Source organism: Cinclus cinclus, chromosome 7 (genome assembly GCF_963662255.1).
Source record: "Cinclus cinclus chromosome 7, bCinCin1.1, whole genome shotgun sequence".
Taxonomy (NCBI): domain Eukaryota; kingdom Metazoa; phylum Chordata; class Aves; order Passeriformes; family Cinclidae; genus Cinclus; species Cinclus cinclus.
Genome location: NC_085052.1, coordinates 33,814,343 through 33,826,877, shown reverse-complemented (window position 1 = coordinate 33,826,877; position 12,535 = coordinate 33,814,343). Strand labels below are relative to the sequence as shown.

The window sequence follows — 12,535 nt, the reverse complement described above, 5'->3', positions numbered from 1 at the left end:
GAGGCTCCCAGACCCCTGTCTCGGGTGGCAGGGCAGCCTGTGCTGTTCCACGGCTTGCTCTGTGCTGCAGAATAGCACCTGAACTGCAGTGCTGGCAAATCTGTTTTTTCCCCTAAGGTGTCTGGCTTCAGAGCTCTCCTGGAAACGTTTTGTCTTCTGTGATAAAAACAGACTGAGGGGGAATAGCAAGACCAAGGCTCTGGGGTATGAGCTGGCCTTTCTCAGGATGCTTGAGCTGATGTAGCTGGGCTCAAGCCTTGAGGCAGGGGTTTGGTCTTTGGTCTGTCTTTGCATTCCTCAGTTATTTGACACTGTTCTACTTGTTGGCCTTTGCTTCGCTTGCAGGACTAAAACCAGGGGCGGTGGGGGTGAGGTGGAAATTCGTTTGTCTGAACTGGGTTGTGCTCGTGGAGCCTGCCTTTGGAAGAGCTTTCTGGAACCCAGAGCCGCTGCCGTGGGTGGACGGCTGCTCAGGGAATGAGGATGTGTGCTGTGGGGTGTTCCAGCATTATTTCTGAGCTGAGGAGAGGAAAAGATGCGGATTTTTTGCATTTTTGGTTTCACCTGACCGATACCGTTTCGTTTTAAAATAAGTGTGTGTCGGGTTACTTTCTAACAAGGTGTTGCTGTCTTTCCTCTCTCTGCCAGGGCGCTCCTGGGATGGCCACCGCAGGGATGAAGGTCAGTTTTGCACTGCAGTGCCTTGAGCTGGGCACGGGCTGGAGCTGGGAGAGCGCAAGGCGCTGGAAAATGGTCGGACAGCTCCCACTGATGGGAAATGTCAGAATTGCCGTGCCTTTGGCAGAGGTACCAGACCTGTCTCCAGCCTCACCCCTGCTGCCCGGCAGTGAGGCTGGGGAACACAGCACAGCCTCCCCTGGCTGCACCCTCAGCCTTGCTCTTTCCCTGTGAAAACAGGGCAAGGAGCAGAAATTCCTTTGTGCCGGCGCCCGAGTCTTGTCTTGCTCTGCTCTTTTGTATCTGGTAAATGTCTGCAAGCACTGTTTTCAGTGGAAGCCGTGAGTCTGAGCTTTGGTGGTTTCTTACGGCAGCCTGGGAGCTGGCTAAAGAAGATGAAACGAATTCCAGGCACAAAAATACACAGCTGAAGCACTCTGGTGCCCTTACTTACCAGCTCAAGACCCCCACAGATGAATGTTCTTTTCCCCACTCTGATAGCTCTAAGAGGATTTGTACTCTCCCCTTGGTGATTGACTTCTCACTCTATTTTCCTGTCTCTTTCTCACTAGGGCGAGCCTGGGACTCCAGGAGAAAAGGTACTCTAGGAAGGTTTTGCTCTGAGCCTGCACTTCTGGTTGGTTTGTGTATTTTCCCCCTCCCTGAGCAGCTGAGGGAGCTGAGGAATGTCTGTGTGCTTCCCAGTGCCCCAATCCAGGCCCTAATGGCACCTGCCACTCTAAGCAAAATGGTAGTAGGATACAGTGATACCGAGTGAGACAGGGACCATACTGCAAATATTTCCATTCTCCTGCTCACGTCTGTGCCAATGGGAATACCTTCCAGCTGCCTTCCTCCTTTCCTCCCTACTCCACAAGAGCAGGGCACACTTTGCTTAGGAAGTAGGTTCCCTCTGCCCCTTCCCTTGTCCATCTTTCTGCCTCCCAGTACTTCTGTGCCCCCCGAAGCTTTCCCATGTCCCTGCAGAGTGCTCTCCCTGTCGCAGTGCAGTGTGAGTTCCTGAGGTGCCCGAGCAGCTGGCTCCTTTTGCTGGAGGCTCGCTGGGTTGTGTTACAGCCCGTGACAGCCGTCTAACAGACACGTTCTCTGTCTCTTTTCTTCCCCACGAAGGGAGATTCTGGAGTGCCAGGGAGGATGGGCCCCCCAGGTTTGCCAGGGAAGAGGGGGCAGCGGGTAGGACACTGCGTGTTTGGGCTGGGTGTCCTGGCAGAGCTGCGCTGTGTTCCTGCGAGCGGGAGCTCCGGGAGGGAGCCTGCCGTGTGTGTGTGCTGCATTGTCGTGCTTGCAGGGGATTATGTGTCCTTTGCTGGCTCTTGCCCCCTTGGTGAAGTGTGTTTGCTTGCAGGAGGTGGGGGCTGGTGGCAGGCAGGGCAGCATGAGATGCCTGGGATGTAGTCTTGTCCCGGGAATGATTAAGGATGGTGTCTCATCTCTTGACTCCAGAAATAACACTCTAAACAGCAATTCAGTAATCTGACCTCCTTCCTCAAGAAATCCACTTCTTTGCACCCTAGTCCTGGCAGCACAGGATGTTTTCAGTAGCTCTTATGGACATGTGTATTCAAAACAGTCCTTGAGTGAATGAAAAGTGGAACACCAAGGTGGAATTAGGGATCCACAGAGCCCTGGGTCGGGATTAGGAATTATATTTTTACAGAAACCTCCAATGCCAAACCTTTTCCTTGGGTATGAGGTCCTGAAAATGTTTTCTCTCTTTCCAGGGAGAGAAGCATTTATTTAGCAGTGTGCATGCTCTGGCAAGGAAATAAAGCTGGGGGAGGTGAGGGGTGGCTTTCAGGTGGCTGGAAGCCAAATTACCTTGGAGAAAAGGGTCACTGCAGTCCAGAATTGCCTAACTGAAAGATTGCTGCTAGTAGATTATTTTCCAGGAAGCCACCAGTGCATGTCTGCTCCTGGAGCATTGATGCAAGCCCCCTGCATGTCAGATGCGTGCCCTTGAGCTCTGACAGCAGCACCACCCTCTGCAGGCCAGCAGCACAGCTCCAGGAAAGAGCTGGGCACCTGTGGGGGGAAAGAGGGTTTGAATTGCTCTGTGTAATCTGTATAAGTTGCTGAATCTTGGAGCTGTAGGGATGGCATCTAAGAGCACACATTTCCCTGGTGCTCCATTTGAAACATCTCTTCAGGGTCACAGCAATCTCCAGTATCTCTCTCTGTCCTGGCAAAATGCAGACTCCCAAACAGGACACTGTCTGGAAACCATGGGTTTAGCAGCTGGGTGAATTGATCTGAAGAGAACTTAACTTCAACATAAAGACCAGTAATTGAGCTCCAATATTCAAAATCTGGCTCAGGTGTCATGGTGAACTGAGCAAAGCCACTTCACCAAGGGAATGCTGGATGCTCTCCATTGCTCACTGCTCATGGCATCCTCTGTGCTCCATGGTGCCTCACACAGCTCAGCCTGCAGCTCTCCAGGCATCATCTTACACCATCAGCTGCTGCCTTTGCCATTTTTGCCACTCCTGTCTTCACTGCTTACATGACCACTGTGTGTCCCAGAGCTTGGCTGCCAGCTGAGACACTGCACTGCTTGGGTTTTTTTGAGAGTATGATGAGTCTGGGATTTGGAGCTAGGGAAGAGGAGCAGAGCATGGAGAAAGTCCTGCACTCCAACTAAAATTCACCCTGGGCAACAGCTTCTGTGGGCATATAGATTGGGGAAAGCCTGTGCAGAAGAATTGACAGGGGAAAGTGTTTAGCAGACCAGAGGGATAGGGAAGATGCACGGGGGGGGGACCCTGGATCCCATTCCCACTCTCCTTTCTTTGGAGAGAAATGGCAAGGATGTGCAGAGATTGTCAAAAGGATGGGCAAAAACATGTTGTGTCTTGAGCCGGTACTGCTCAAGGAGGATGCCTTGTCTGTGCCCAAAATAAAATCCCAAGGAAAGGGGAAGAGGGTGTGAAGCCAGGAGCAGCTCATCCTTTTGCTGCTCCTCCAGGTTGGAGAGCCCACAGAGTCAGCCTTGACCATGTCTGTTTTGCCAACAGGGTGAGAAAGGACGAGCCGGTGACCCTGGGCTTCCTGGACTCCCTGGCCCTAAGGTTTGTCTCTTTCCTGAATTTTTTTTTGTTTGTTTGTTTGGTGAGGCTGCTGTCACCCCTTTTCTTCCCTCCCTCCTGTGCACAGCTCACACATTCTTAGCTGACTTTGGCAGGGTGTTCTGCACTGCTCAGCTGAATGTCATCCTCACACAGGGATGTGGGGTAAGCACACAAAAGATGCCTTTTTGTAGGAATTGAATGCCTTCATGCAGTGAGGGGGAGGTTGTGGTCCTGGGAGCAGGACCATGGAATTGTGCTCCAGTAATTCCCCTTTAAAAGCACGACCTCAGATGTAACATGGCCCTTCAGCCTTCTCCTGCTCCAGGATCCATAGCTGGTGAGGAGATGAACTTTTGGGGAGCAGCACTGCTCTGCTCTGAGTTAGAGGAGCAGCTTTGCGCTCAGAGAGACCCAGGGTGGGTCAGATAAAGCTAAGCCCTGAAACCAACTTTTTCCTGTGCCCTGAGATTTTCAGGTAGAAATCACACCTTTCAAATCAGACTTGCACAGCGTGTTTTTTCTTTGGGAAAGGGGACAGTGCAGTGAATGTCAGTGGACATTTCAGGAAGGGATGAGGGTGTAATGGCAAAGCTTTCCTGTTACTGCCTTATTATCTGCCCTGTGTAAAGGACATGGTGAGTCAGCTGAGTGGCTGATGACTACAGCTCCAGAGGGAGACATTCCAAAAGAAGCCATCACCAGGTGGCTTAATCAGCACAGTTTCAACATCAGAAGAACATAGAGGGAGGCTGGGGATGTGGCCTGTCCACGGGCAGCCTTGCATTGCCCTGTGCAGCTGAAGGGATGAGTGTGGCTGTGGCTGCTGGCAGGGCTCCACAAGGACCCTCAGGCTGGACCATGCTGTCCTGGTTCCTGGCCAGCTGCTGCCTCTCTGGGCTATCAAGAGTCCAGCTGATGGATCTTGTCTTGGCCGGGTCTCTCTAAGCCAATGTTTTGGCAAATGAGATTACAGAGGTGCAGAGTCTGAACTGAGACACATGGCTTCTTCTTCACAAACAGGGAGAGAAGGGAATTGCTGAGAATGCCTTGGTGGGAGCTAAAGGAGAACCTGGCCCTCCAGGTCTGCCTGGACCCCCTGGACCAAAGGTGAGTGATTCTTCCTTCACAGAGTTGTGTGTTGTGAGGGACTGTGCCCAGCACAAGGTGTGTAGGGAGGAGCAAAGGTTGTATTTATCTGTGCCTACCTCTGAGTTACCTGCTGGAGGGATATCAGGCTTTACAGAGTGTTTTGGTACTGTTGTTCTACATGCTGCAGGTGAGAGAGTTTGTGAACTGTTTCTGGAAGGAAAATACTCTTCTTGTGCTCCAATAACTTCCCTCTAGGCTCTGTCAGAAACCAGTCTGAACACTCCCTCTGGGCTGGGTGGGACAGAAGAGTGCCTGGTGGGCAGTCGTGGCAAGAGATTTGGGCTGTCTGAGGAGAAGGGGCATGGAAGGGGTTGCTTGGCTGGTGCAGTTCTGCAGTTTTTCCTCCTGGAAATGCAAAGCCAGCAGTGAAGTTGCACCCTCTCAACACAATACAACCCCATCCCTTTCCCTTTCTCTTCTTGTCAGGGAGAAGCTGGTGATGTTGGTCAGCCTGGTGCTACAGGATCACAGGGAGAAAAGGTATGGAATGCTTTTGCACAACGCAGCTCCGATTGTGAGGTTCAGTAGCTGCAGATTTGTTCTTATGTGTACAAAACTCAGCTGAAAAGGAGAATTTTAAATTAAGCTGTCTAGCCCAGACTGTTTCAGGGAACCAGCAGGGCATGATTCCTGGAGTTCAAGAAAGTGAAGGGACAGGCTTTGCTAAAACTGTAATCTTCCTGTTGCAGGGGGAACGTGGTTCACCGGGAGACCAGGGACCCATGGGCCCCAGGGTAGGTGTTCCTTCACTAACGAAGAGTTTTGGCCCTTCAGAGGGTCTAAGGGTGGTGGGACCACACTGACAGTCCAGACTGGGTCTTGCTGTCACTATTAGCACTGATAGATGGGCAGTGGCTAAGTATGATATGGGCTGCTTCTCCACTCCATGTCCTCACCCCTGCATCAGAGGAAAAACTTCTCCCAGGCCATCTCAGGGTGGCTGATTCATAGGAGGAGGTGGGTTTGGACATCCCAGTCTGGTCTCAGGCCCTTGACCTACCAGAAAAGGGCAGCAAGAGGGTGGGTGCATGCCCACATCACACAGTCCAGTTCCTGGATTCTGGCCTCAACTTCACCTCTTCCCAAACTGCCAGCTTGAATGGTCATGACATGGTGATCTGAGCTGGGCTGGCTACAATTCTATAGAATCTCCTGCACTGCAGAGGCTTTCTTTAATAAATGAAAAACTGGACACTGGTGAAATGGGCCCCTCTGAGCTCCCTTTTTCAGAGTGAATCACAGCTCTGAGCACCCTGATGGAAGGGCAATCCCAGCTCCTGGCTGAAGATCTGGTATTTTGCAGGGTCCCAAAGGAGAGCCTGGGAAGGACGAAATGATGGACTATGATGGGAACATCAGTGAAGCTCTCCAGGTGAGCAGCTGCCCTTCTGTCCTGTGAGGTGACTGCTGGATGTTTTGCTATTTCCCAAGGGATACAGACAGGGGAACAGTGTAGTTCTGCTTAATCTGAGTTTTTAGTTTGGGTTTTTTGGTTTCTTTCCCCCTCCTGTAAATTTTGTAAGCTCCTTACTCATTTGGGCCGGTGTTACCTTAGTGGAGAACAAGCAAACTCCAGGAAAATGCTTAGTTTCTTAATGGCTGTTTTATTTTTTAATTTCAGTTTTATTTTTTTCACTCTTCTTTTCCTAGGAAATACGAACTTTGGCCTTGATGGTGAGTTCCTCTCTGTGCTGTGGGGTTTTACACAAGTAGCCATATGTCCATCCTAAGCAGATGGCCTGACAATTTAGGTGCAGCTAAAGCACTTGGCCTTTGCCATTGGGAGCTAAAGCTGGGGCAGCTGACAGCTGAAAGAAGAGCTCATCTTGCCTTCTGATCATGGCACTTGAATTCTAATCAAGACTTTCATCTCTCTGCTTTGAGAGGTCATACATGCTGCAGAAGGAGCAGGGAAGAGCAACTCTTCGTTGCTCATCTTCGCAACAAAATATGATTTTAGGAATCCCTTGGAATATTCCTCTGTGATTTCCCCTTAAACTTAGAAGAGGTATTTGGTTTCAAAACACAAAAGTACAAACCCTGCTGATAATATGAAAGTATTTTTTTTTCTTTACCTAGGGACCCCCAGGACGTCCAGGTGTGGCTGGACCTCCAGGGCCACCAGGACAGAAGGTATTGTCTCAGTTCAGCACTTGCAGACCTCAGGGAAACACAGGGCTGGCCCAGGCAGAATTCCCACCTACAACTCTTCCCAGTGCTCCTCTATTTCCTGTACAGCACTATCACGCCATCCTGCTGTCCTCTGCCACTCCTCCTCACTCACAGTATCCTGAAAATCTCTTTTCCCACAATGATAATGCCTAATCTGAAAGATGAAGGATCCTTTCTACTTGCCTTCCCCTTCAGGAAGCAGCCTGTGGGAACCAAACTGTGGGATTGTGTTGGTTGGGGACTGCATGACTGCACTTGGGCTGTGAGCTGGCAGACAGGATTAACAAGATTGGGAAAATTCTCAGGCAGTCACATAATGTAATGTTTCAATGGGGGTTTCTGCATTTTTGGGAGGGTTTTTGGGGGATTGTTTCCTGGGGGGATTTATTTTATTTTTTCTATGATTGCAGAAAAACTCATGGGTTACCATGCTTTATTTTTGATGATTATGGGGGGAAAAAAGACTGGATTTTTCATGCTTTTTTTTTTTTTTTCCTTCCTGTGAGTGGTCTGTGCAGGCTATTTCTGCAAAGCCTGCCCTTTTTCATCACACTGCCCCACAGAAGGAGTCAGAATAGCTGCTTTCAGACTGCCAAAGTAACAGTTCTGTGTTGCAGGGTGAAATTGGCTTGCCGGGTCCTCCAGGCCATGACGGAGAAAAGGTGAGGCACGATGCTTTTCCCTTCAGAGGTTTTACCTGCAGTCATCTCTGTCACTGACATCACGCTCTTGCTTTTCCCACAAGGGGAAAAAACTATTTTGCTTCACAAAAAGGAGACTTAGTGGTTTGTCAGTGTCCTAATATTTGTCATGGCAGTGCTACTGTGTCCCGTTTCCAAAGGGCATAGCTGGGAGGGAAAGGATGAGCAGTACAAGAGGCTCTGGGCCAGGCAGGAGTAGCCTTACTCTGTCTGTAAATATTTCGCTTTATGTGGTGTGAATTTCATTTAGGGACCACGTGGCAAGCCCGGAGAAACGGGCCCCCCTGGCCCTCACGGACTGCCAGGAAAGGATGGACCCCCTGGAATAAAGGGAGAGCCAGGCCATGTCGGGGTCAGAGGAGAAAAGGGCGATAAGGGAGAGCCAGGACAAGCGGGCTCACCGGTGAGTAAATCAATGCCTCTCCTGGTGCCTGGAGCACTGGTGCCTTCTCAGCTTATGGGGCAAGACCCCAGGACTCCTTGGGTGCCTCAGAGCCCCTGCAAGGCGGGTGCTGCTGTGTCAAGTGTCACAGTATGGGAGATCCTGGCTTCCTGGCACATGTGCTGTCCTCTTGCTGGAGTGGCTGTCCCCAGTTCCCTTCCTCAGCTGCTGCCCGGTGCCGTGCTGGCGCTGAAACGCTGCTGGAAGCGAGCAGGTCTGACTGTGAGCCGGGAGGCTGAGGCACCAGCACACCCCTTCTTGGGAGGGCAGCTGCATGGGCTAGCCCCTCACATCCCAGCCACTAACTGGAGCAGAGTGCCCAGCCTCCCAGCATCAGTCTGTCACAGCTTCTGTGTCCTCAGCTCTGCTTGGGGGGGTTATGCAACAACTTTCTGCCTCTCTGTGGGATTACCGGGATGAAACTCCTGCCGTCTCCACAGCTGGCTGTGGGCAGTGATTCCCAGCATGGACTCCAGTAAACTGCATAAGCCTGAGCAGAACTTGGAGGCAGGAAAGCAGTATCCCATCCCCACTCTGGGGACTGGTACGTCCGCAGTGACGCAGTTCAGCCGTTTGCCCCTCTGCTTTCAATACTGGTGAAGCCCTACATTTCCCTGGGTACCTGGTGGACGTCCAGGGTTTTCAGAGTATTCTTGGGATGACCAGAGGCAGTCTTGGCTCTTGCACTGATATCTTATGTCTTCCTGACTTAGTCGTGCAAAACTCCACAGATTTTTCTTAATCTATAGGGTCTAGATGGCCCCACTGGAGAGAAAGGAGACCAAGGGATACCAGGACCATCAGGATTGCCAGGGCCCATTGGACTTCCAGGACTGACAGTAAGAATGGAAAATAAGACTGCTCTTTCCTGCTTGGTAAAGAGAAAATAGCATAGAGCAGCACACACGGGCTCACTTCCCAAAGTGCTGAGTACCCTGGGAGCCTCAGAGCCTTTGTGAGGTGTCACAGAATGTCCACCAGGCCTCCAGCAGCAGACAGGGAATGTGAAACACATGGGCTGCTCCCACTTCTCCTGGGGGAGCTGCTGCTTGCCAGCACACGGGTGGTTCACAGGCAGCCTCAGAGGAGGGAGACTCCAGAGCAGCTGGTGGTGATGGGTCTGCTTGTTGTGTGCAGGGAGAGAAGGGTGAGCCTGGGGAGCGTGGGGACAAAGGAATTCCAGGAGAATCGGTAGGTTACTGTTCCTGTATTCCTTCATCATCTCGGCAGTAGGGGAGGGGTGATTTGGCAGCAGTGTTGCTGGAAAGTGGCACACCCCCTCTCTGGTGACACCCCTTTGCTGAGGACAGCAAGCCTCATGCTGTGGGGCTGCACCACCAGCCACCTCTGGCTCCTTTCCTTTCCACCTCTCTCCTCCTTTGCCTGACGCAAGAACAATCTGTCTCACAACCAGCAATCGGTAAGGAATGCCTAGAGAAGAACAGATCTTGGAAAACATAACAAATGCTTTCCTCAGCTTTTGCATTAAATGCATTTCCTCGCCATTATTTTCATGTGTATATATACACTTCCACCCCCCCCCCCCAAAGGTTTTGGTATTCTTGAATTTGCCTGTTCTCTCCTCAAAGCTCACCCCCAGCTTTGGAGCGCCCTGCAGCAAGGAGTCCCACAGGCTATTGGCACCTGTGGAGCCAGACACCTCACCTTCTTTCCTATCTTTTACTCTTTGATCTCATGCCTCTTTGTGGAAATGGTAAAATAGTGGAAGCGGACATTTCTTTGGAAAAAAACTCGCTGCTTTCCCTCCTCTTAAATACTGGCAATTCTTGCATGAGCCTCCCCTGAGTCCTGCTGCTGCTTGCCAGGCACTCAGTCCTGGATTGCTGCTGCTTCCTGACGCAGTCCTTTGGGGAGTCCCTGCTTCCCAGCCTGGTAGAGGAGCTCTGCTGCAGCCTGTGTCCTGTGTCCCCTCTGAGGGCAGCAGTTTGACTGTGATTTCTCTTGCCTTGCTTTCCAGATATCTGGGCCCCCTGGACCCCAAGGCCCTCCAGGACCTCCAGTAAGTTTTGAGTGATTCACCTGAGGAGCAAGGCACTGGGAATGGGATTAGAGCAGGCAGTGGTTGGGGAGGATTCTGTGTGGAGAAGACAGCCGGAATCACTGCAGTGTAGAAATGGGAACATATCACTTCCAAACCCATCCCCAGGGTAGGTCAGAGCTGCAGTGGGCTGGGAGGGCAGAGAAAGAAGGTTTTATGTTAGTCTGAGAGGAAAGGCAAGACAGTGGCAAGATGGGATGGATGGGATTGAAGGGATCAACTGCAGAAATTGTCTTAATAGCACACCTGGCCCCCTGCCAGGGTGTGCTTGGCAAGAGGCTCCTCGTTGGAGAGGAGAACAGTACATGAAGTGCCCATCACACAAACAAAGAGGCCTTTGGGCTGGGGGTTCATGCCCCAGAAAGTGAAACCTTTGTACTGCACCCCTAACTGGATGCCTGGACTTTAACGCCCATCCTGAAATGTTACTTATATCTTGTCTCTCATCCCAAATACAGGGTCTCCAGGGTGTTCCCGGACCCAAGGTAAGGGTACAAAATATTACATACTGAAATGCAACAGAAGTTGTCCCAGGTGCTAAACTTCCCTTTAGTAACAACTTCCTAGTGTTCAGGTGGTGCTTTTCTTCAGTCTTGGTAAGAGATAAATCTTCCTGGATATTTTTTTGAAAGAAATAGATTAGCAGCTCTCATTTTAGGACCCAGAAAAATGGTCATTCCCTCCAGTTTTCACCCAGAGAAGTGGGAACTCACTGGTCTGTGGAATTCTGCCCATGAGAACACAGTTGAAATATTTGTTTGGAGGGTGGAGATCTGTACAGTGTGATGAATAGTCTGCCACAGAGTCCTAAGGAATTGAGCTCTAGCTAAAAATTAGTCTTAAAATTACGTTCTGTGGTAAAGCAGAATTCCTCCACTGTCCTTGGTGGTGAGAATCTTTCTAATCTCCATCTAAATGCTCAACCTGCAACACTGGCTTGCCTGCTGTAAAACAGCTCCTACACAAAAAATAGTGGAGTGGAAATGTTCAAGGAGAGCTGCATCTTTCTGGTGACACTCTGGGCAAAGATTGGAACATGTGCAGAGTGTCTTAATTCTTCTGCTTATTGTTAGTGTTTGGCTACCAGCATTGTTTGGACACTAAAAGGAATGGATATGTTTTAAAAAGCCTTATGGACAGGAATGAGGAGGAAAAAGGCTTTGGGTTACACTTTGAATTTAAGAAAAAGGGGTCTTTTTAAAATATTGCTTTATAGTTTTTAATACAGAATTTAAAAAATACAGCTAGGAAAAGGAGGCTGAGTTTTTTGTTTTTTTTTTTTTTTTCTTGAAATGTTGGAACTGATGCCTTAGCATTTACAAAAGTATTTCCAAAAATTATTTTTGTATTATTTTTTCTTCAAGGCTTATAGACAGCTGTCATTGACTTCCAGTGGATCCACTTCTTAAAATGTAAACCCACTGTATCAGATAACTTCTGGTTATTCATATTTATATAAAATATATATATAGCAACAACAGCAGGGAGAGCAGCACTGAAGTGAGCTCAATTCTCCTCTGAGCATCTTCACCAACAGGGCCTGAGTCTCTTTTTATTGCCACTGAGTTAAAACAAGTGCTCACACAAGGGTAATTTGAATGGCAGTGGTTTTCTTCAAATTAGGCTGAGAACTGGGCTAAAGCCTCACTCTGCTGCCTCTTGTATTCCCTCTGCTAATCCAGCACTCTCTGAAGGGAGGAATGTTTGTTATATAAGTGCTGTTACGGTGGGTTTATTTTCTGCTCCATCCTTCCTTTAGGGGGAAGCAGGGATTGATGGAGTGAAAGGAGAGAAGGGTGCCCAGGGTGAAAAAGGAGACAGAGGGCCACTGGGATTACCCGTAAGTATCCAGGAAGCAAGCAGCACTTTGTGAGCCAAACTTAATATCAGCTGTAAAAAGATCCCTCAATAGGAGATGCACGTGGGGATTTGGTATGTAAAGTCAGAGAAAGAGATGGTCTATAAATAACTGTGCTTTTGCTTTTCAAATCCAAAGCCTCAATTTCTGTACTGAGCCTTCAACTTCTAGACCTGTTGAATAGATCAGCGATCCCTTTATTTCCTCCTGCTTCTGGCAGGACTGGGAAAAACAAGCAGTAGCTTTCCTGGGGGTTCTCTGCACTTCAGGGCAAGACCAGAAACATAAGTCAGAGATGTGGAGAGAGAAACTCCTACCCCAGCCATTTGTCTCCTGGGCTAAGCTTTGTACAAAGCATGGTGGTTCTTAATACAACAGCTTCTTTGA

The 12,535-nt window shown here is 49.8% G+C and overlaps 1 protein-coding gene across 1 annotated transcript in view; it reads left to right on the top strand.

Moving 5' to 3' along the window:
* Positions 1-12,535, top strand: part of COL13A1 (collagen type XIII alpha 1 chain) — an 83,729-nt gene that overhangs the window by 58,171 nt on the left and 13,023 nt on the right. The window contains exons 21-37 of the mRNA XM_062496204.1: positions 649-681; positions 1,251-1,277; positions 1,810-1,872; positions 3,714-3,767; positions 4,788-4,874; positions 5,343-5,396; positions 5,606-5,650; positions 6,220-6,288; positions 6,567-6,590; positions 6,996-7,049; positions 7,706-7,750; positions 8,040-8,192; positions 8,981-9,070; positions 9,369-9,422; positions 10,210-10,251; positions 10,749-10,775; positions 12,050-12,130. Coding sequence (XP_062352188.1) covers positions 649-681; positions 1,251-1,277; positions 1,810-1,872; positions 3,714-3,767; positions 4,788-4,874; positions 5,343-5,396; positions 5,606-5,650; positions 6,220-6,288; positions 6,567-6,590; positions 6,996-7,049; positions 7,706-7,750; positions 8,040-8,192; positions 8,981-9,070; positions 9,369-9,422; positions 10,210-10,251; positions 10,749-10,775; positions 12,050-12,130 — 1,002 coding nt within the window. The remainder of the gene's footprint in view (positions 1-648; positions 682-1,250; positions 1,278-1,809; positions 1,873-3,713; positions 3,768-4,787; positions 4,875-5,342; positions 5,397-5,605; positions 5,651-6,219; positions 6,289-6,566; positions 6,591-6,995; positions 7,050-7,705; positions 7,751-8,039; positions 8,193-8,980; positions 9,071-9,368; positions 9,423-10,209; positions 10,252-10,748; positions 10,776-12,049; positions 12,131-12,535) is intronic.